This window comes from Nerophis lumbriciformis, linkage group LG24 (assembly GCF_033978685.3).
Source record: "Nerophis lumbriciformis linkage group LG24, RoL_Nlum_v2.1, whole genome shotgun sequence".
In the NCBI taxonomy this organism is placed as follows: domain Eukaryota; kingdom Metazoa; phylum Chordata; class Actinopteri; order Syngnathiformes; family Syngnathidae; genus Nerophis; species Nerophis lumbriciformis.
This window is the reverse complement of record NC_084571.2, coordinates 38,642,501-38,667,494: the sequence shown is the minus strand read 5'-3', so window position 1 is coordinate 38,667,494 and position 24,994 is coordinate 38,642,501. Positions and strand designations below refer to the sequence as shown.

Genomic DNA, 24,994 nt, shown 5'->3' with positions numbered 1-24,994 from the left:
CAGTTACCGTTACTACATGATGCGTTACTGCGTTATTTTACGTTACTTTTTATGTAGTATAAAGTGTGTTTTATCGGAGCGCTGTTGTGTCATCGTTCTGATTCTTCTTGTGTCACAAGCCGGAGAAGAGAGAGAGACACGCGCTCTGTGTGTGAGTGTGAGTGTGGGGAGGGAGGAGAGGGAGGGAGGAGAGGGGGGCGTGTCTGATCATGGCGGAGCCAGAAGTCGAGTTTGCTAACATGGAGATATTTTGACTACTTTTCTTTTGTCGAGCACAAAGAAAATAACATTTTAATTAAATGTACATTGTGCTTTGGATCAAAGATGCCATCTACTGCCCAAAACAGCAATTCAAATCTGCTGAAACAAGCTACATGAGCAACATGCTTCGACGAAGCTAGTAAAGAGAGATAGAGACTCTGATGCCACTTCACCTCCACCACTTAAGGATTAAGGTACACACTCTGTCAATCAATGTTCCCTCTAATTTTTCATGTGTGTGAGCAAACGCAAAAAGTCCCTGAGCATTGAGTGGAGTCCATGTGAGCAACTTTAGACGTGCACACTGTGGCTACACCAGTAGCACACCTGTCCCAAACCTGACTAAATAACAAGTTCAATCTCCATCCATCCATCCATTTTCTACCGCTTGTCTCTTTCGGGTTCGCAGGAGCCTATCTCAGCTGCATTCGGGCGGAAGGCAGGGTACACCCTGGACAAGTCCCGCCCTCATCACAGGGCCAACACAGATAGACAGACAACATTCTCTTATTATTATAATCAAATGACAGCAGTCATTTCCATTTCTAATATAAGTGTTTAGGCCCACTTACAATGACGATAACAACAAATATTGTTTTTCATGAACTGTGTACTTGTATTGTTTGTCTGGGTGGAGGTCCTGCTTTGTAAATAGTTTGTACCCCTTTCATTTAGTTCCCATTAAAACATTCACATGTTGCACAATGAGATGTAAGCAGGGGATCATGTGTACATTCCTGCAACTTCCTGTTTGTAAAAAATATATTTTTATTAGTATTTATTTAATATACTAACAGCATTTAATGATTAATATTTATAAAATTAAGATTCCTAATAAATGACACTAGAATAAGCACACATTTGATTGGTAAATCATAGTGTAACGACCTGGAATTACACTTTATGTGTGGTGTTGGAGTTGTCCGACTTTTTGTGTGGCTGTAAACGCATCACTGGCTAAGTTGCCATATGTGCAAGTGTTGGCACACGTGAGAAAGAGCGAGTGGCTGCTGTTGATATAACAAAGTTGCTTTTGGTCTGGTTTGTACTGCAGAAAATGACCACTTTTGATAGATATCTTTTTTTTTTACTAATGTTTTGGTGATGTGTTTATGGCCGACAATAAAGAGTTTTGCTCAGTAAAGAAAATGCCTGGTTAGGCTTTGTGTATGTAGTGTGTGCCTTTCTTGGTTTACATCTATGCTGTTTGTTACTTATGTACGTTATGTTGCAGCTATTTAAAATAGTTTTGTCAATTTATTCTGGCCAGAAACAAATTGGCCTTTGTAACATATCTTTGTCTTTGTGTGTTGTATGTAGAGCACATTGCTTAGCAGAGTTCAGTGATGCAAATACCATGTCAAGTTGATCAACACATTGTATTATTCTCCAGTGCAATAACAGTACTGAAATGAAGGCTAAAAGGGCATTAATGGGAGCTTTAAAAAAAAAAAAAGAAGAAAAAAAGAAGTAACTAAATAGTTACTTTTCACAGTAACGCATTACTTTTTGGTGTAAGTAACTGAGTTAGTAACTGAGTTACTTTTGAAATGAAGTAACTAGTAACTGTAACTAGTTACTGCTTTGCAGTAACTAACCCAACACTGGTTGTTGTTGAGTGTCTAGAGTAATACTCTTCCATATCAGTAGGTGGCAGCCGGTAGCTAATTGCTTTGTAAATGCAGGTAAAAAGGTGTCTAATGCTTAAACCAAAAATAAACAAAAGGTGAGTGCCCTTAAGAAAAGGCATTGAAGTTTAGGGAAGGCTATGCAGAATGAAAGTAAAACTGAACTGGCTACAAAGTCAACAAAAACAGAATGCTGGACGACAGCAAAGACTTGCTGTGGAGCAAAGACGGCGTCCACAATGTACATCCGAACATGACATGACAATCAACAATGTCCCCACAAAGAAGAATAAAAACAACTGAAATATTCTTGATTGCTAAAACAAAGTAGATGCGGGAAATATAAGACATGAAACTGCCACAAGAAAATACCAACAAAAGAGAAAAAGCCACCAAAATAGGAGCGCAAGACTAGAAGTAAAACACTACACAGCAAAAAAGTCCAAATAAGTCAGGGTGTGATGTGACTGGTGGTGACAGTACACCTACTTTGAGACAAGAGCTATATTGATGCATGCTTGGTTATGCTTTAAAGGGTATATCTGAACTGGGCAAGAAAGCATTTAGGTTTTCAGCACCGAAGGCTTGGAATAACCTACAATCGAACATTAAACTTCAAACCCGAGTTACGTTGAATGAGTTTAAAGCTTCTGTGAAAGGACTGCAGTCTACCTTGTCTGTATGCACATGTGTCATGTCAGCAAGTTTTAATGTTGTAAATGTGATGTTTTATGTATTTGTTTACTGTTTTTAATGTAACCTTGCTGCTGCCCTCTTGGCCAGGTCTCCCTTGGAAAAGAGATATTTGATCTCAATGGGATTTTACCTGGTTAAATAAAGGCTAATAATAATAATAATATCCAACAATTGCGACAACGACTTTTTACTGTCAACTGAGTTTATGATTTCTGCTGGTGGTGTGCCTCCGGATTTTTTCAACGCAAAAAATGTACCTTGGCTCAAAAAAGGTTGAAAAACACTGCTCTACGTGACTGCTTGTATCAGAGCGCTTGAATCGGAGATTTTACATGCGGGCCGATTAAATCCGATATTCTGATATTGGACCAATATCAGTTGGGGACACCTTTTAAGACAGGGGTGCTCACACTTTTTCTGCAGGCGAGCTACTTTTCAATTGATCAAGTCGTGGGGATCTACCTCATTCATATATATAATTTATATTTACTTATTTATGAAATATATGTTTTTGTTAACAAGTTAAAGGTGTTTAATGATAATGCAAGCATGTTTAACACATATAGTTAATATTGTTAATACATTAAAGGTGTTTAATGATAATACAAGTATGTTTAATACATATAGTTAATATTGTTAACAAGTTAAAGGTGTTTAAAGATAATGCAAGCATGTTTATTAACACATATAGTTAATATTGTTAACAAGTTAAAGGTGTTTAAAGATAATGCAAGCATGTTTATTAACACATATAGTTAATATTGTTAACAACTTAAAGGTGGTTAAAGATAAAACAAGCATGTTTAACACATATAGTTAATATTGTTAACAACTTAAAGGTGGTTAAAGATAAAACAAGCATGTTTAACACATATAGTTAATATTGTTAACAAGTTAAAGGTGGTTAAAGATAATACAAGCATGTTTAACACATATAGATTCCTTTCTTTCATGAAGACAAGAATATAAGTTGGTGTATTACCTGATTCTGATGACTTGCATTGATTGGAATCAGACAGTGGTGTTGATAACGTCTGCATTTTTGAATGGAGGAAAAAAAAAGTCCTCCTTTCTGTCCAATACCACATGAAAGTGGTTGGTTTTTGGTATCTTATTTGTCCAGCTTCCGTACTCCTTTGTATACACTTTACAAGAAATACATTGTCGGCAAACTCCGTAGCTTAAGAGCTTGTGCACGCCAGCTGTCTGAGACTCTTATTTTGGTAGCGCAGGCAGGATGAAGCAGAGCTTTTATTGTGCAACTGTGCAGTCGGTCTTTGGAGTTTTGACGACAGGTACGGCGCCAGAGTCTGTTGAAATAAAGTGTTTCTCGCCTTCCTGTCGGTAATTTTAATGAGCTGGCAGCAGCCAGCGTCATCTCAGAAGACCCTCGGGTGCCGTGAATGTCAATCAAGTGACGAAAGTGACGTCATAGTGAAGATTTATGATCGCTCATTTTTAGGACTACCGTATTTTCCGCACTATAAGGCGCACCTAAAAACCACAAATTTTCTCAAAAGCTGACAGTGCGCCTTATAACCCGGTGCGCTTTATATATGGATTAATATTAAGATTCATTTTCATAAAGTTTCGGTCTCGCAACTACGGTAAACAGCCGCCATCTTTTTTCCCCGTAGAAGAGGAAGTGCTTCTTCTTCTACGCAAGCAACCGCCAAGGTAAGCACCCGCCCCCATAGAACAGGAAGCGCTTCTTCTTCTACTGTAAGCAACCACCCGCCCGCGTAGAAGAAGAAGAAGCGCGCGGATATTACGTTTCATTTCCTTTGTGTGTTTACATCTGTAAAGACCACAAAATGGCTCCTACTAAGCGACAGGGATCCGGTTCATGAAAAGACGCAATCTCTCCATCCGCACACGGACTACTATTTCACAGCAACTGCCTAAAGACTTTCAAGAAAAGCTGGCTACTTTCCGTGCATATTGTAAAAACAAGATAGCTGAAAAAAAGATCCGGCCAGAGAACATTATCAACATGGACGAGGTTCCACTGACTTTTGATATTCCTGTGAACCGCACTGTGGATACAACGGGAGCACGTACGGTGAATATTCGCACCACAGGGAATGAGAAGTCATCCTTCACTGTGGTTCTAGCTAGCCATGCTAATGGCCAGAAACTTCCACCCATGGTGATATTCAAAAGGAAGACCTTGCCAAAAGAGACCTTTCCAGCCGGCGTCATCATAAAAGCTAACTCGAAGGGATGGATGAAGAAAAGATGAGCGAGTGGTTAAGGTAAGTTTACGCGAAGAGGCCGGGTGGCTTTTTTCACGCAGCTCCGTCCATGTTGATATACGACTCCGTGCGCGCCCACATCACGCTGGTTTTTAATATATTATTAAAGTTTGACTGACCTATCTGACTGTTTTTTTGACATTCCTTTAGCGCAGTTAGATGCGGCTTATAACACGGGGCGGCTTATAGGTGGACAAAGTTTTGAAATATGCCGTTCATTGAAGGCGCGGCTTATAACCCAGGGCGCCTTATGGTGCGGAAAATACGGTAGTTAATATTGTTAATACATTAAAGGTGTTTAATGATAATACAAGTATGTTTAATACATATACCGTATTTTCCGCACTATAAGGCGCACCTAAAAACCACAATTTTTCTCAAAAGCTGACAGTGCGCCTTATAACCCGGTGCGCTTTATTACGATTCATTTTCATAAAGTTTCGGTCTCGCAACTTCGGTAAACAGCCGCCATCTTTTTTCCCGGTAGAACAGGAAGCGCTTCTTCTTCTACGCAAGCAACCGCCAAGGAAAGCACCCGCCCCCATAGAACAGGAAGCGCTTCACCCGCCCCCGGAAGAAGAAGAAAAAACGCGCGGATATCACCGTACGTTTCATTTCCTGTTTACATCTGTAAAGACCACAAAATGGCTCCTACTAAGCGATCCGGTTCATAAAAAGACGCAATCTCTCCATCCGCACACGGATTACTACCGTATTTCACAGCAGCTGATATTCCTGTGAACCGCACTGTGGAACGGGAGCACGTACGGTGAATATTCGCACCACAGGGAATGAGAAGTCATCCTTCACTGTGGTTCTAGCTTGCCATGCTAATGGCCAGAAACTTCCACCCATGGTGATATTCAAAAGGGAGACCTTGCCAAAAGAGACCTTTCCAGCCGGCGTCATCATAAAAGCTAACTCGAAGGGATGGATGGATGAAGAAAAGATGAGCGAGTGGTTAAGGGAAGTTTACGCGAAGAGGCCGGGTGGCTTTTTTCACACAGCTCCGAAGGCGAACACACCTTCACTAAGACGGGCAGATAGCGCCGGTCGACATACGCCAACATCTGCCAGTGGATCGTAAATGCCTGGGCAGATAGTTTCGGTCACAACTGTGGTCCGAGCTTTCCGGAAGGCAGGATTCACAGAACTGCTGCACAACAACAGCGACACTGAATCCGATGACTTCGACGAGGCGGAGCCGGCCATTTTTGGATCCCACGCTTGCGCAACTTTTCAATTCGGACACCGAAGACGAAGAATTCGAAGGATTTACGAATGAAGAATAACTTCAGAAGGTGAGCGCTATGTTTATTTTGTGTGTTGTGACATTAACGTTCGAGCAACATTATGTTGCTATTTATTGCTCTACACCATTTTGAATTTTACTATGTTTGTGATTGCACATTTGCGTACATTTTGGGACAGAGTTGTTAGAACGCTGGTTTTCAATATATTATTAAAGTTTGACTGAACTATCTGACTGTTTTTTTGACATTCACTTTAGCGCAGCGTTTTTTTGACATTCACTTTAGCGCAGCGTAGGCGCGGCTTATAGTCCGGGGCGGCTTATTGGTGGACAAAATTATGAAATATGTAATTCATAGAAGGTGCGGCTAATAATCCGGTGCGCCTTATAGTGCGGAAAATACGGTAGTTAATATTGTTAACAAGTTAAAGGTGTTTAAAGATAATGCAAGCATGTTTATTAACACATATAGTTAATATTGTTAACAAGTTAAAGGTGGTTAAAAATAATACAAGCATGTTTAACACAAATAGTTAATATTGTTAACAACTTAAAGGTGGTTAAAGATAAAACAAGCATGTTTAACACATATAATTAATATTGTTAACAACTTAAAGGTGGTTAAAGATAATACAAGCATGTTTAACACATATAGTTAATATTGTTAACAACTTAAAGGTGGTTAAAGATAATACAAGCATGTTTAACACATATAGATTCCTTTCTTTCATGAAGACAAGAATATAAGTTGGTGTATTACCTGATTCTGATGACTTGCATTGATTGGAATCAGACAGTGGTGCTGATAACGTCTGCATTTTCGAATGGAGGAAAAAAAAAGTCCTCCTTTCTGTCCAATACCACATGAAAGTGGTTGGTTTTTGGCATCTTATTTGTCCAGCTTCCGTACTCCTTTGTATACACTTTACAAGAAATACATTGTCGGCAAACTCCGTAGCTTAATAGCTTGTGCACGCCAGCTTTCTGAGACTCTTATTTTGGTAGCGCAGGCAGGATGAAGCAGAGCTTTTATTGTGCAACTGTGCAGTCGGTCTTTGGAGTTTTGACGACAGGTACGGCGCCAGAGTCTGTTGAAATAAAGTGTTTCTCGCCTTCCTGTCGGTAATTTTAATGAGCTGGCAGCAGCCAGCGTCATCTCAGAAGACCCTCGGGTGCCGTGAATGTCAATCAAGTGACGAAAGTGACGTCACAGTGAAGATTTATGATCGCTCATTTTTAGGACTATTTTTTTAATGCCTGAGATCGACCGGTAGATCGCGATCGACGTAATGAGCACCCCTGTTTTAAGACATTTGGAGTGTCTTTAAAAAAGGTGTGTTACCTGAACAGGAAGACAGAGAAGGGCATTCTGGCAGGATATCCTTCTTTCCGGATCCTGATGGTCTCCATGACACCCGAGTGTCTCAGCTGCGCTTTGACCAGGTGGTCCTCAAACGCACCTGGATGCTGAACACACAACCTCGTGGTTAAGGTTTACTCAAGTCACCAGGAGACTTGTTTCAGTTCTACCTTTGTGTTATTTGGCTTAATGCAGCGGACAAAAAAGGGGTTGCATCTGAAATGGAGGGATGAAAGTGAGACAAATAAACATCACTGAGCTGGTGTTTTTACGAGGTCACCTCTCCATCTTGTCCACCAGCTGGAGGAGTGACTGCTGGAACTTGCTGCTGACTGTGGACGCTTGATACTTCCTGCTGACCGTGCTGCTTTTTCCTTTCTGCTGGCCTATGGCCTCCGCGTGAGCCAGGAAGAGGTTTGACACCATCTCAACACGCCAAAGAAATAAGGAGTGAGTTCCCACCTGGGTAATGTTCCAAGAAATAACAATTCTCACCTTGTTCCTGCTCCGAATGAACAAGTCCAGGACATCTTGACGGACCTGATCGTAGTTTTTATCCAGGAACTTGTAGACCTGCATGATTAGACAGGAGGTCTCTTGTCACATGTTTGGGCTGAATTTGTTCATCCTAAATTGCATCAATGTCATGAAGTACGCCTGCATATGCTTCATGTAACACAATAATGCTCCAGTGAGGTGCGGTGAGGTTGATGACTGGTGAGGCACTGACTTCATCACAGTCAGATTTACAAACATATGAACCCTAAAGAGTATCTTATTCACCATTTGATTGGCAGCAGTTAACGGGTTATGTTTAAAAGCTCATACCAGCATTCTTCCCTGCTTGGCACTCAGAATCAAGGCTTGGAATTGGGGGTTAAATCACCAAAAATTATTCCCGGGCGCGGCGCCGCTGCTGCCCACTGCTCCCCTCACCTCCCAGGGGGTGATCAAGGGGATGGGTCAAATGCAGAGGACAAATTTCACCACACCTAGTGTGTGTGTGACAATCATTGGTACTTTAACTTAACTTTAACTTTACACATACAAACTGTAGCACACAAAAAAGCACATTTAATTAAAAAAACGTTATTATGGTCTGACCTTTACTTAAAAGTGCGGGAACAGTGGTGTTCGTGTTGGAGGAGTTGTGAATGAATGAAATATGAAAACCGTGCTTCAGTCTGCAGGTGTACCTAATGTTGTGTCCCTGCAGTCGTTCACGGCTCGTCCGGCGCGAGCATTGTTGTTTTTGCACTTTTTGGCTTCTTGTTAAGTGACGTTTTTTGGGTGGATTCGGTCTTGCACGTGGAGGGTTTGGGTGTGGTGCTCCAGTCGGGGGGTGCATTCTGCGGCGGGGGTGCATTAACCGGCACCAGGAGGCGGGATTACTGCGAGCCTCACACAGTGCGTCTTTGCAGCAGTTTTATGATCGCTCAGCACAAGAAATACGTTACACACATACAGTTGTTGACAAAATACACTGTACATTATATACCTCAGCTAACTAAACTATGGAAATGTATAATATAATTCATATAGCAATACGGTCTCAGTGCACAGCAGGCCAGCAGTTAGCCGAGTCCGCAATCCATGTTGAGGCACTGAGTGACGTGCCTCAACTGGCTGCTGTTCACCGCACCGTCTCTTCTCAGTATTTGAACGGCAAATGTGAAAATTCTGCGATTTTGAATAAAAATAATCGAAAACTGATGAAGTTAAATGGAAAATAACTTTATAGTATAATCACTGAATACATATAACAATTTAATTAACTTGTTTTCTTTTTACATTTTTTTTCTTTCCATGATGGCAGGTGAGGCGGGGCCTCACCTGCCTCTAGTGACCGCACGTCACTGTAATGCTCATTTGACTGACTTTTGCCATGTTGTGGAACATGCAGCGCACAACTTTAGTCTCAACCTGGCTCCAACTGATGCTGCACTGAAATAATACAGGCATTGTTTTTTCATATAGGGGATATTTGGATTCATTTTGGTGTCTGCTTGCTCTAAATAAGCCCGTAAATGGGAACTGCACATTTTTGGGAATTTTTTTTAATTCGGGTTTTAAAGATGATTAAAACGCTTGGAAGATGCGGCTAATGGGAGTCACTATTGTAGCCTTCAAAGTTTCTAAAACAACTTCAAAACCCCAAATATTCATGAACTTAGAATTTAATGGCAGCAACACGTCGTCAACGGCACAGCAGTGGCGATGGTAAGCAGCATACCTGCCAACTTTTGAAATCAGAAAAACCTAGTAGCCAGGGTCCAGGGGCCGCAGGCCCCGGTAGGTCCAGGACAATGTCCTGGTGGGGGGTTCAGGCTTCGCCCCCCCGACGCAAAATGATTATTAGCATTCAGACAGGTTAAAATGTTGCTAAAACCATCACTTTTCTATCAGTCACAGTGACTTTTCAAAACAAAAATATTACAGCAAAAATCATATGGGTTGATTGACATGTTTATTCTGTAAGCTAACTTCAATAGTTTGAAATTATTTTGACAGTTAATGCCAGTTATCCTGTCAACCTTTCACAAGACTTCAATTTGTTAATTGAAAGTATAAACACTTTTTACAGTAAACAAATGGTAAAACAGTACTAAACAATTCCATTAAAAAAAAAAATTGGTGTCATTATTAACTTTCTGTCCAAGCTTGTATAATCTACTGCCTTGTTCAATTGTAAAAAATATTCTGTGCCTAAAATTTACATTTCTATCACAATTATCATACTGTAAACATGGTAAGCTAACTTCATTAAAATTAATAATCCTGTCAATAGCATGGAATTACAATTCAAATGTAGTTTTTTTTGTAAGCCTTTCAAAAGAATTCAAAATATGAAAACTTTATGAAAATTAATTGAAGCCATCAGACACTTGAAAAGTGGCACATCACATCTCTAATGTAATCATTTGAACTTTTCAACAGAAATAGCACTGCAAAAATATTAAGGACATACTTCTGTATTTTGGTAGTTATGCTGTCAACATTTAACAAGATTTCTTCAACTTGGACTTGAAAGCATAAATAGTATAAACACTTTTAACAGTATAACAGTACTAAACAATTCCAATAGATAACATTGGTGTCATTACCTTTTTGTTTGCTCAATTATTGCCTCCGTAAATAAAACTTCGGCATTTATCACATCCAAAGAATCTGTTTGGGCGACGAAAAACGTTGAAAGTTTTCCACTTGTATCGCTAGCAACGGCATTAGACTTGTGTTTTTTTGTCCCAACGTGGTCTTTTACATCGCTAATTCCTCCGTGTCCGATCGAAAAATCTTGTCTGCACAAGGTGCAATTCGCGTAGTTTTCCGGATAATTATTCCCGGATAGGCTTTTGAATATTCTTCACGGAATGACTGCAGTTTTCTTTTCGGTTTAAGACTCGTTTGCGATTTTTCTCCGGCTGATTCTATGATCGTTCGCTCGTTTGGAAACAATGGCAACTGGTGCCTCGTGCTTGGCAGCGGTGCTATAAATAGCCTCGCGCATGGCATTCGGAATGGCTCGATAGGAAGTTACGGGAAGCAGTGTCGATTGTCATTGTTGTTACGCGATTTCGTGAATAAAACTTTTAAAAAAAATCTTTTTTTTTAAATTAATGAAAAACCGTATTTTTTATCACTGCAACCGTAACCCAGAATAGGTTGATGAAAACCGTACTAATTACGGGAAAACCGGAGTAGTTGGCAGGTATGTAAGCAGCACCAAGTTCCTGGGGGTGCAGATAACTGACAATATGACCTGGTCCCTACACACCGGAGCTCTTGTAAAAAAAGAGCTCAGCAGCGCATGCGCTTTTTGCGTCGGACGAAAAGAGCACAGCTACATTGCGAGTGCTAAATAATTATACAGTCATGGTCAAAAGTGTACATACACTTGTAAAGAACATCATGTCATGGCTGTCTTGAGTTTCCAATCATTTCTACAACTCTTATTTTTTGTTATGTAGTGATTGGAGCACATACTTGTTGCTCACAAAAACATTCATGAAGTTTGCTTCTTTTATGAATTTATTATGGCTCTACTGAAAATGTGAGGGTCAAAAGTATACATACAGCAATGTTAATATTTGCTTACATGTCCCTTGGCAAGTTTACCTGCAATAAGGTGTCATGTCTGTGAGATCATGTTTTTGTTTTGGTCATGTTCGTTTTGGGTTTTGGACTTTTTGTGCACTTTTGTTTTGTCACCATAGCAACCATTAGTTTTCACCTGTCACGTCACGCACCTGTTTCACGTTTTGAGTCACGCACCTGCTTTCACTAATCATGTCCATAGTATTTAAGTTCATTCTTTTCAGTTTGTCGTTCTGACGACCTCCACATTTATGCTTATGTACTCTCTTCATCCTCTAAGATCCTGCTTCATGTCCCTCGTCAAAGTAAGTTTTTGTTCCATGTTTATAGTCTTTTTGTTTTTCATAGTTTGTTCTCCGCCACTGTGCGTGCTTTTCATTTGTACTTTTTTGCTATAGTCTTTTGGTTTCATAGTTTATTCTCCGCCACTGTGCGCGCTTTTGTTTGATCCTTTTTTGTAGATCTAGTGTTTCAATAAAAAAATGTACTCACATTCCTGTCTCGCCCGAGCCAACTTTCCGTTGCATCCCGGAAAAGCTAACACCCAGGACCAAGTCTTGACATAAGGCGCTTTTGGTAGCCATCCACAAGCTTCTGCTTGAATTTTTGACCACTCCTCTTGACAAAATTGGTGTAGTTCAGCTAAATTTGTTGGTTTTCTGACATGGACTTGTTTCTTCAGCATTGTCCACACTTTGGGAAGGCCATTCTGAAACTGCGCCCAAGACCCAGGAAAAAAGGTGAGGCCTTTAATCCCATGAACGCCATTCCTACCGTCAAGCATGGTGGTGGTAGTATTATGCTCTGGGCCTGTTTTGCTGCCAATGGAACTGGTGCTTTACAGAGAGTAAATGGGACAATGAAAAAGGAGGATTACCTCCAAATTCTTCAGGACAAGCTAAAATCATCAGCCCGGAGGTTGGGTCTTGGGCACAGTTGGGTGTTCCAACAGGACAATGACCCCATGCACACGTCAAAAGTGGTAAAGGAATGGCTAAATCAGGCTAGAATGAAGGTTTTAGAATGGCCTTCCCAAAGTCCTGACTTAAACGTGTGGACAATGCTGAAGAAACAAGTCCATGTCAGAAAACCAACAAATTTAGCTGAACTGCACCAATTTTGTCAAGAGGAGTGGTCAAAAATCCAAGCAGAAGCTTGTGGATGGCTACCAAAAGTGCCTTATTGCAGGTAAACTTGCCAAGGGACATGTAAGCAAATATTAACATTGCTGTATGTATACTTTTGACCCTCACATTTTCAGTAGAGCCATAATAAATTCATAAAAGAAGCAAACTTCATGAATGTTTTTTGTGACCAACAAGTTTTTGCTCCAATCACTACATCACAAAAAAATAAGAGTTGTAGAAATGATTGTAAACTCCAGACAGCCATGACATGATGTTCTTTACAAGTGTATGTAAACTTTTGACCACGACTGTATGTGCATCCCCTCCTCCCAGTATTGTGGGCGTTCTAATAATTAGAATGTGGAAATTCATGAAGACCTAAAAGTATTACAGTACAAAAATGAAAAAAAGTACAAAATCCAAATGAACTTTCAATATTTTCAGTAATACTTCACAGCAATGGCGAAGGATTACTAGCTTTGCATATGTTTTGATACCTTCATTGAATTGAATGCTATTGTGCTATTATACTCTCGGCAGGGTCCTTGAGGGTGCATGGGAGTTTGCCCAACCAGTCTACATGTGTTTTGTGGACTTGGAGAAGGCATTCGACCGTGTCCCTTGGGAAGTCCTGTGGGGAGTGCTCAGAGAGTATGGGGTATCGGACTGTCTGATTGTGGCAGTCCGCTCCCTGTATGATCAGTGTCAGAGCTTGGTCCGCATTGCCGGTAGTAAGTCGGACACGTTTCCAGTGAGGGTTGGACTCCGCCAAGGCTGCCCTTTGTCACCGATTCTGTTCATAACTTTTATGGACAGAATTTCTAGGCGCAGTCAAGGCGTTGAGGGGATCTGGTTTGGTGGCTGCAGGATTAGGTCTCTGCTTTTTGCAGATGATGTGGTCCTGATGGCTTCATCTGGCCAGGATCTTCAGCTCTCACTGGATCGGTTCGCAGCCGAGTGTGAAGCGACTGGGATGAGAATCAACACCTCCAAGTCCGAGTCCATGGTACTCTCCCGGAAAAGGGTGGAGTGCCATCTCCGGGTTGGGGAGGAGATCTTGCCCCAAGTGGAGGAGTTCAAGTACCTCGGAGTCTTGTTCACGAGTGAGGGAAGAGTGGATCGTGAGATCGACAGGCGGATCGGTGCGGCGTCTTCAGTAATGCGGACGCTGTATCGATCCGTTGTGGTGAAGAAGGAGCTGAGCCGGAAGGCAAAGCTCTCAATTTACCGGTCGATCTACGTTCCCATCCTCACCTATGGTCATGAGCTTTGGGTTATGACCGAAAGGACAAGATCACGGGTACAAGCGGCCGAAATGAGTTTCCTCCGCCGGGTGGCGGGGCTCTCCCTTAGAGATAGGGTGAGAAGCTCTGCCATCCGGGGGGAGCTCAAACTAAAGCCGCTGCTCCTCCACATCGAGAGGAGCCAGGTGAGGTGGTTCGGGCATCTGGTCAGGATGCCACCCGAACGCCTCCCTAGGGTGGTGTTTAGGGCACGTCCGACCGGTAGGAGGCCGCGGGGAAGACCCAGGACACGTTGGGAAGACTATGTCTCCCGGCTGGCCTGGGAACGCCTCGGGGTCCCACAGGAAGAGCTGGACGAAGTGGCTGGGGAGAGGGAAGTCTGGGCTTCCCTGCTTAGGCTGCTGCCCCCGCGACCCGACCTCGGATAAGCGGAAGAAGATGGATGGATGGATGGCTATTGTGCGAGTGTACCTAACGAAGATCAACACACCTGATAGCTGACACGCCCGGCAAAATGCTTGATGGTGAACTCGGGGAGGGGCATCTTTGGCTTCACATACAGTGGGCTGTTGCCATGGTGATAGTGACACTTTTGGAGAAAGGTATGATCCGTTGCCTGCTCAACAAGCAGGCTGATTACCATTGGAAATGTACACACTTGCACGTGTGATCACTTGCCTGCGGGAAACAGCTCTGGTCGTCCAGTATCCTCAGTATCCCATGAGGCTTTGCGGCGATGAGGTCAAGGCAGGGCTGGTTGTCATCAAACGGAATGTCCTGCCAGGGAATCTGCTCCCTGCTGTACTCCTCCTGCATCATAAAAGTACGTTGGATGAAGGCTTTCTGATCAGACATGCAAGTGGCTTACCTGTTCCTCCCTGAAAATGATCTTGTTAAAGAAGAACTGCAGATACTCGTTGGCATAGTTAATGCACAGCTGCTCAAAGCTGTTGTATGCTAGATCCTGTGAACACACACACACACACACACACACACAGCCTGATTTACTAAGATCCAAAATCCATGCGGTAATCGTCTTGTGAAATTTATTGAAGTGTATTTCTGGTCTTGTCATCCTCGTCCGGACAGAAGGGCGACACGGCTGTGCGGCTGGATCAAAAGAGACGTCGGAGACGCTTTGCTGAACCAAAAGTTGCTTTAGTACAAGCGAGCATCATTATACAGGACCGCAGTTCCCTGGAGGGGGTCAGGTCAAGAACGTGAAGCACTCTATACACTATATTGCCAAAAGTATTTGGCCACTGTCGGAGGCAGATATTTACATATATCCGAATTTAAGTTGTACTTCTTCCATTTCTTTGTCATATTTGAAAACAGCCCGTGTTTTCCATTTCTTCTCTTGATGCTCTGTCAGCAAGTAAACTGTGTGTGTTAACCTTGAGTTCTTTGGAATGTATTATGGCTAGGGAGACGTTGTGCTTGTGTTATGGCTAGGGAGTGGGAAGGAAAGAGAGGTTTTTGGCGTTGGGAAGACAGACCATTTTGGGAGGCGCAATAGAATGTTCGATTGTTAGACTGGTCTCAATCAATGTATATTGGCAAAGCTTTGAGAATATACAACAAAATACCTATTCTGTCTCTGGTGGTTTTTCAACTCAGCTTTAAGTGTCGGAAAGAACTTGGGAGCGAATTGTGACTTGAATTCCCTGGGAGGAACAACTGGTCCAAAACACAACACCACCCATCCAAATGATGACAACCAGGTGTCCTAATCACTTGGCCCGGCCACAGGTGTATAAAATCAAGCACTTAGGCATGGAGACTGTTTCTACAAACATTTGTGAAAGAATGGGCCGCTTTCAGTGATTTCCAGCGTGGAACTATAACAGGATGCCACCTGTGCAACAAATCCAGCTGTGAAATTTCCTCGCTCTTAAATATTCCAAAGTCAATTGTCGGCTTTATTATAAGAAAAGTGAAAAGTTTGGGAACAACAGCAACTCAGCCACCAAGTGGTAGACCACGTAAACTGACAGAGAGGGGTCAGCGCATAGTGCAAAGAGTTTCTGCACAGTCAGTTGCTACAGAGCTCCAAACTTCCTGTGACCTTCCAATTAGCCCACGTAGAGTACGCAGAGAGCTTCATGGAATGGATTTCCATGGCCGAGCGGCTGGATCTAAGCCATACATCACCAAGTCCAATGCAAAGCGTGGGATGCAGTGGTGTAAAGCACGTCGCCACTGGACTCTAGAGCAGTGGAGACGCCTTCTCTGGACTGATGAATCACACTTTTCCATCTGGCAATCTGATGGACCAGTCTGGGTTTGGAGGTTGCCAGGAGAACGCTACATTTCGGACTGCATTGTGCCGAGTGTGAAATTTGGTGGAGGAGGAATTACGGTGTGGGGTTGTTTTTTAGGAGTTGGGCTCGGTCCCTTAGTTCCAGTGAAAGGAACTTTGAATGCTCCAGGATACCAAAACATTCCCAACCTTGTGGGAACTGTTTGGAGCGGGCCCCTTCCTCTTCCAACATGACTGTGCACCAGTGTACAAAGCAAGGTCCATAAAGACATGCATGACAGAGTCTGGTGTGGATAAACTTGACTGGCCTGCACAGAGTCCTGACCTGAACCAGATAGAACACCTTTGGGATGAATTAGAACGGAAACTGAGAGCCAGGCCTTCTCTACCAACATCAGTGTGTGACCTCACCAATGCGCTTTTGGAAGAATGGTGGAAAATTCCTATAAACACACTCCGCAACCTTGTGGACAGCCTTCCCAGAAGAGTTGAAGCTGTAATAGCTGCAAAAGGTGTCATATTGAACCCTATGGGTTAGGAATGGGATGGCACTTCAAGTTCATATGTGAGTCAAGGCAGGTGGCCAAATACTTTTGGCAATATAGTGTATAATGAAAACAAAGACACAAAATGGATTGCACACCTTATTCTGCTCACTTAACAGACGCAATCCACTTTGCACACGTTTAGTAGATCAGCTTTGCACGTGCTATTAAGTTTGCACATGTTTTAGTACACGCAAACCTTTATTAAATCAGGTGTTTTCATGACAAAGAGTAGCGTAGAGACACGGTCCAGTACCTCAAATCCGTAAATGTCCAGGATGGAGATGGAGAGAGAGTGATGGCGAGGATACACCTGAGTGTTGATCCTCTCTGTCAGCCAGTGGAAGAGCAGGGAGTACAAGATCTTGGCAACAGCATCTCTGCAGGACAAAGGGGGTTCAAAGTCATTCAAGACCACCTATCGGATAGAGGACTGAGTGTCACGGCCCGGGCGCAGGCCAATGCGCATTCTGCAACGAGCCCCGCGGAGCGCACCTCGGGACACGCCCCACACGGCCGTTCATCTCCTGCGCGCGTCACTCCGGCGGCAGCAAGCAGCTGCTTTCCATCAGCACTCAACGCATCTGCCGCTAATGAGAGGTCCTGCCTTCATAAACCTGCTCAACCTGCTATCCGGCGCCAGAACGTAATCATCTGTTGGAGTACCGTAAGCGATCTTCGTGCTCTATGCAATCTTGCTTTTTGCGTTTTCTTCCCCGTGTTTGATTAGTCTCGTGTCTTCCTTGTCGTCCTTCCTGCAGTCTGCCTTCGTTCCACAGGACGAGCTGTGCGTCTCGTCTTTCAAGTTGTTTCCCTCTGGATTCTGGACTGCCTCTCTCGATCCTCGACCTCCCGCTTGGACACGGACCTGTTGACGCCTCACTATACCCCCCCAGACAACCTGCCTGTCTCACGAACATTCGAGCATGCCTTTTCCCTCCAGGACTTCTGCCTCTCGCTCAACACTATCGGTAAAACACGACAATTGATTCCAACACTTAGTCACACACCATACACACTCTTGGATTTTTGTCACAGTACATTCTTTAGTTTATATTATTATTGTTTGTTATTATTTATATATATTGTGGAGAATGCATATATTTTTAAGAGTTATTTCTTTATTCATAGTCATGTTTAAAACAGCTAATATTTTCCCATGTGTACTCTTTTTGCTTGTATCTTATGTCCGCAAGTAAACTCTGTACTTTACCTTAAAGGGGTTGAAATGTGGGAGAATAGCATACTCCCTTTTTACCTTATCAGTATTAGAACAAAGAGGCTGTATTCCTTTCTGGGCAGGGTGGGGGCTGTTTTTCGTATTCAATAAGTTGTCTCTTTCCGTTTGGCTTTCAGACCGCTTCTAGATGCCGCTATTAACGGACTGTAGGACTGGTCTCCTAAAACTTTAGTAAAACTTGATAATATTGCTATTCTGTCTTGATGGTCCTTCTTACTCAACATATATGTCATCTGAAAGAACTTGGGATTGACCAGTGACTTTAATTCCCTGAGAGGAAACTGGTCAGACGCAACAATTTATATATATATATATATATATATATATATATATATATATATATAATAAATCATTGAGCCAAACTACGCCCTTTGTCGTCTGTGCCGTCTTCTTCCCCCGTCACAACACAACACAACACTGAGCCTAGTTTTAGTTTATGAATGACTTGTAAACAAAGTTTTCAAGTGACGTAAGAAAAACAGTAAGTGCTGATATCACCTGGCATCGACAGCGCTGTCCACAGTCAGCGGCGTGTAAATCTTGTCCCTCATTGTCTCCTGTGCAGAAGACAAAAGGCTTGAATGACGGCAAAGTCCCTTATGCACACAATTGTCAAAAAAAAGAGTGAGTACATTCAACAATATTAGTATTCAAGTTTGTTTTCCTTCAAAAATGGGAGGATTTTTGCGCAACATATCAAAAAAGAGACATTGGGACCTATACTCCAAATTAAACAGTAAATTAAAATAAGAAAAAATATGTATTAAATCATTTTAGTGACATTTGAGCACAAAAAAGGACAGACCTTTTTGTTAAGTTAAATTTAGAGATAATGTCCGATAATGGCTTTTTTCCGATATCCGATATTCCGATATTGTCCAACTCTTAATTACCGATTCCGATATCAACCGATACCGATATATACAGTGGTGGAATTAACACATTATTATGCCTCATTTTGTTGTGATGCCCCGCTGGATGCATTAAACAATGTAACAAGGTTTTCCAAAATAAATCAACTCAAATTATGGAAAAAAATGCCAACATGGCACTGCCATATTTATTATTGAAGTCACAAAGTGCATTATTTTTTTTAACATGCCTCAAAACAGCAGCTGGGAATTTGGGACATGCTCTCCCTGAGAGAGCATAAGGAGGTTGAGGTGGGTGGGGTTGGGGGTTGAGGTGGGGGGGCGGCGGGTGAATATTGTAGCGTCCCGGAAGAGTTAGTGCTGCAAGGGGTTCTGGGTATTTGTTCTGTTGTGTTTATGTTGTGTTACGGTGCGGATGTTCTCCCGAAATGTGTTTGTCATTCTTGTTTGGTGTGGGTTCACAGTGTGGCGCATATTTGTAACAGTGTTAAAGTTGTTTATACGGCCACCCTCAGTGTGACCTGTATGGCTGTTGACCAAGTATGCATGGCATTCACTTGTGTGTGTGAAAAGCCGTAGATATTATGTGATTGGGCCGGCACGCAAAGGCAGTGCCTTTAAGGTTTATTGGCGCTCTGTACTTCTCCCTACGTCCGTGTACACAGCGGCGTTTTAAAAAGTCATACATTTTACTTTTTGAAACCAATACCGATAATTTTGAAACTGATACCGATAATTTCCGATATTACATTTTAAAGCATTTATCGGTCGATAATATCGGCAGTCCGATATTATCGGACATCCCTAGTTAGATTCGTAATTATTTTCTGAGAGGCAAAATGTGGGGGGGGGGGGGGGGGGGATTCTGTAGCAAAACTGCGTCAAAACACAAATAGCCAACTGACTAAGATCCAAATAGCACGCGTATGCAATCTTTCAAATAGAGTGTGCACTGACGGGCACTAAATCTGACGCTACTTTTCTGAGGCCATGTCTACACTAAGCCGGATAACTGGAAATATGAAGGCGAGTCATCCAGACATGCCCGTGTTTCTCTGTTTTCTACATGTACAGACACTTGTGGAAATCACACATGAATACCTTAAGAGAAAGCCATTGCAGCTATCTGGGATACAACACTTCTCAGACGGCAAGAGAACTTTCCAATGTCCAGGTCAGCTGTGATTCTACTTAGCAAAAAACTTTGTCCATTTGTCGAAGGAGAGACAACGAGAATGCGGGCTCCCGTGGATGTGATTAAAAAAGGTAGCGTGTGCTTTGTATTACCTGGCCGTCGAGGAAAACTGCGAATGCATTCGGACTGGCAAAGCAGACTGTATCAGTTACTGTCCGCCATGTATGTCGCGGACTCAACGTCTAGGTCCAGAGTATATAAAGTCACCAAAAAGGAATGGACAATGACGGTGAAGGCAAAAGAGTGAGGAGTGTCCTGACCAGATGTCTAGATCCCGAGATTGATTTTTGTAAAATGTTCTTTCCAAGCATCCCCGACATTACCTGGTGAACCCCGTAAAGTCCGACCAAAACGTGACTAACATTACTCTTACTCTCTAGTATTAGCTTATAGCTAAAGATTGACATAACTTTGTTTTGCTAAAAAAATGGATGCTATTCATTGAATTAAAGAAAGAAATTATCAAAAACATGACGTGGTCAGGGAATTTGAGCATATCACTGCTGGTCCGCACCATACTGAAACAGAAAAAATTGAAAATAATATCTAAACATTTATATCTCATCACTTAAAACCTTAAATTTCAGAACATTTATCAATGAAAATATGGAAAAGCTGCTGACAGTGTGTTTGACGGAGAAGCAGTTAGAAGAAGATACAGTAGAAGTCTCCTCTCCAAGGCAAATGATGTACATTATTATTACATGACTTCATAAAACTAGTGTTGTTTTTTTGTACTACATTCTATTGTATTGTTTTTATACAATATTTGTGATTTTTATTTTTAAAAAGCATGGCACATGTTAAAAATGGGCTGTTTTGTGGGGCCAAGCACAGATTAATGTCATGACTTGGTCTTGGGTGTTTGATTTTCCGGGATGCAACGGAAAGTTGGCACGGGCGAGACGGGAATGAAGGTACATGATTTATTTATTATATCAAAAAAAAAAGCAAACGAAAAGCGCGCACAGTGGCGGAGAATAAACTATGAAACCAAAAGACTATAGCAAAAAAGTACAAACGAAAAACACGCACAATGGCGGAGAACAAACTATGAAACCAAAAAGACTATAAACATGGAACAAAAACTTACTTGGCTTGGACAAAAATAGTTGCATGAAGAATGGACATGGAAAGAAGTGTCAGGCATGGACAGAGCATAAATGTGGTGAGGTCGTCAGAAAGACAAACTGAAAAACACTGAACTTAAATACTACAGACATGATTAACGAAAACAGGTGCGTGACTCAAGACGTGAAACAGGTGCGTGATGTGACTGGTGAAAACTAATGGGTTGCTATGGTGACAATCAAGAGTGCACAATGAGTCCAAACGTGGAACAGGTGAAACTAATGGGTAATCATGCAAACAAGACAAGGGAGTGAAAAGCCAGAAACTAAACAAAACATGACTTAAAAAATAACATGATTACACAGACATGACAATTAAATGGATTTCAATGGGCGGCATTGAGTGTTTGGAGGTCTGAGCTCCGTCACAGAAGCAGTAAGTTGAGGTACTACTGTGGTAAACATCCATAAATAACCCTTCATTGTTTCAAATTCTGCTCAGCCATTTAATTTTTCCATCCAATTTGCACAAACAATAGTTTTTAGTGACTATTTGAAATTGAATGAATGAAATGAGTTTATTTCAGTCATATAATCAACCATTTTGTGTGACCAGTTTAACAGTACAGATTATACATATTTAACAATCATACACATTTACACACAAAAAGAAAAGAAAAATAATGACCAAAAAAGGAATAGGCTGAAGCCAAGGCTTATCCTATGCTGTCACTGAAAATAATATTACCTGGAACATCAACGTTCAAAAAAATCAATGGGATGAAAGTAATTAGGGCCCGCATGGCCCATTGCATAAGGACTCCCAAAGGGAGTCCTTATGCAATGGGACATAAGGACATATTGAATTTGTAAGGTTTTATTCTTTATTATTATTCTTCCGCACTTTGCAGCTTTGCGCTGTAATTTGACCCCTTTAACATACTTCAAAACTCACCAAATTTAACACACACATCAGGACCTCCAAAAATTGCCTTTTAATGAAAAAACCGAACCCCAAAATTCAAAATTGCGCTCTAGCGCCCCCTAGAAATAAAACTGCCTCTAACTCCCAGTAGGAATGTCATAGAGACATGAAACAAAAGCCTATATGTAGGTCTCACTTAGACCTACTTTTCCTTAATTAATTTCCTCGGGCAAAAATCCACAGGAAGTTGGCAATTCCCCCTTCAAGACAAAAAAGTACTAAAAACAGTCACTTTTGCCTCTTTGAGCTGTAATTTGACCCCCTTAACATGCTTCAAAACTCACCAAACTGAACACACACATCAGGACTGGCTAAAATTGTGATCTAATAAAAAAATCTAACCCCAAATCTCAAAATTGTGCTCTAGCGCAATTTTTTAATAAAACGCACAAAAAAACTGCTCCTCGGATGAAAAAACTGACAAAACTGCCTGTAACTCCCACTGGGAAGGTCGGAGAGACATGAAACAAAAACCTCTATGTAGGTCTCACTTAGACCTACATTTCATAAATTGACAACCCCCAGCAAAAATCAACAGGAAGTTTGCTATTCCCCCTTCAAAACAATTTTTTTTGTAAAAACCGGTCACCTTCCTTCCTCTGAGCGCGTTTGTCGTTTCGGCTTCAAACTAACACAGGAGAGAGATTAAACCCTTGTGTATAAAATAACAGAACAGCGTTTTAATACCTGCTCCGGTTTTGATTTTATGACCCTTCAAAGACCTGCTGCGCTGATGCTGCTGCGCTGCTGTTTTTTTAAGATGGCTGCTTAAAAGCAGGAAGCACCAGCGTGCCCACACAATGCAGACAAGGTAGGTACACTAGACAAAAGTATTGGGACACTTATGACTACCACCGGACAAAAGTATTGGGACACTTAGGCCGAAAACTGGACAAAAGTATTGGGACACTTAGGCCGAAAACTGGACAAAAGTATTGGGACACTTGGGACTACAACTTGACAAAAGTATTGGGACACTTAGGACTACAACTTGCCAAAAGTATTGGGACACTTGGGACTAAAACTGGACAAAAGTATTGGGACACTTAGGACTAGCACCTGCCAAATACGCGGGCCCGACCAACGCTGCTTGCAGCTTTAATTGTTACTATATTTTATAATTTTCTATTATTTCACCTTTCAAGGCTTTCTTAAACCTTAACAAAGAACTACATGTCTTCAACTCATCACTGAGCTTGTTCCACCATTTAACTCCTGAAACTGAAATACTTTTGTACTTTATATTCCTTCTTACTTTACCTATTTCAAAAATCAATATCCCCTGTAATTTATATAGTTTTCTTAATATAAACAACCTAAGAATACAAGCTGGAATGCTGTTATTCTTTACTCCAAACATAATTTCCATTGTTTTTAAAAACACAACACCTGAAAATGTTAACACATTAGAACTTATAAATAATGGATTGGTATGTTCATAGTAGCACGCTTTGTGTATTATTCTAATGACCCTTTTTTGAAGTTTAATTATTGGGTCTATGTTTGTTTTATAAACATTTCCCCAAACTTCAACATAATATGTTAAATATGGAAAAATAAAATAATAATATAACATATGCAGACATTTCTTATTCAGTATATGTTTTACTTTATAAAGAATAGCAATGGATTTGGATATGTTTCCCTTTATATATTCAATATTGTCACAGCGGGGGGTCACTGCTTACTGCAGATGGACAACTTCGGACGACAGTGTGAGGTTAGGGATGATTTATTGCTCATAAATCATACACCGTAGATACAAACAGACAAAAACAAAACTAAAGGGATGCGTGCCAGTCGGACGGGAAGCTAAGGTAACCACTTAGCACAGGAATCATAGAAGCTAAGGTAACCACTTAGCACAGGAATCATAGAAGCTAAGGTAACCACTTAGCACAGGAATCATAGAAGCTAAGGTAACCACTTAGCACAGGAATCATAGAAGCTAAGGTAACCACTTAGCACAAGAATCATGGAAGCTAAGGTAACCACTTAGCACAAGAATCATAGAAGCTAAGGTAACCGCTTAGCACAGGAATCATAGAAGCTAAGGTAACCACTTAGCACAGGAATCATAAACTCGGAAACCAGAATACCAACGTAACTGTTGCAAATGCAAACAATGAAGCCAGGACGAGTGTGACGAGAGAGGTGAATAAATAGCTCTCTGATTAGTGGTCGACAACAGGTGAGCGTGCCGACCACTAACCAGAGGCAGGTGAACCCAATTAATCCCCATGGAAACTAAAACATACTGTCATGATCTGTGGTCCGGATCATGGTTTTTGTTATGTTCTGTTAGTTTTGGACTCTTTTAGTTCTTAAATAGTCCTCTGATTAGAAGCAGGTGCGCGTCCCAAACACCAGAGGCAGGTGAAAATCATAAGTAGCCATGGTAACTAAAACAAACTCAGGTGTCAAACAGGAACTAAAAGAGTCCAAAACTAACAGAACATAACAAAAACATGATCCGGACCACAGATCATGACAGTATCCCCCCCTCCTCAAGGACAGATTCCAGATGTCCAAAAAAAACGGAAAACAAGAAAAAGGCAAAAAGCGCTGATCGCACTTGGAGCCAAAAGCTAACACTTAGCATCGACTATGGACATAGAGAACTTATGAAACTGTGGCATGAAATAAACAAGATTTACGAAGTCCAGGCATGTGGCAAACAACTAGCATAAACTATGGCATGGAACAACTAATGACGCCGGGACGACTGACTGGCAAAGGCAGGCTTAAATAGTCCTCTGATTAGAAGCAGGTGCGCGTCCCGAAAACAAGAGGCAGGTGAAAATCATAAGTAGCCATGGTAACTAAAACAAACTCAGGTGTCAAACAGGAACTAAAAGAGTCCAAAACTAACAGAACATAACAAAAACATGATCCAGACCACAGAT

The 24,994-nt window shown here is 41.6% G+C and overlaps 1 protein-coding gene across 1 annotated transcript in view; it reads right to left on the bottom strand.

Annotated features, from left to right (window-relative positions):
- The window catches only part of myo15aa (myosin XVAa), a 169,160-nt gene that overhangs the window by 115,760 nt on the left and 28,406 nt on the right, over positions 1 to 24,994 (bottom strand). Inside the window, 9 exon segments of the mRNA XM_072915931.1 lie at positions 7,435 to 7,559; positions 7,623 to 7,668; positions 7,733 to 7,878; positions 7,948 to 8,025; positions 14,409 to 14,534; positions 14,597 to 14,728; positions 14,787 to 14,882; positions 16,983 to 17,106; positions 18,465 to 18,523. Of these exon segments, the coding sequence (XP_072772032.1) occupies positions 7,435 to 7,559; positions 7,623 to 7,668; positions 7,733 to 7,878; positions 7,948 to 8,025; positions 14,409 to 14,534; positions 14,597 to 14,728; positions 14,787 to 14,882; positions 16,983 to 17,106; positions 18,465 to 18,523 (932 nt within the window).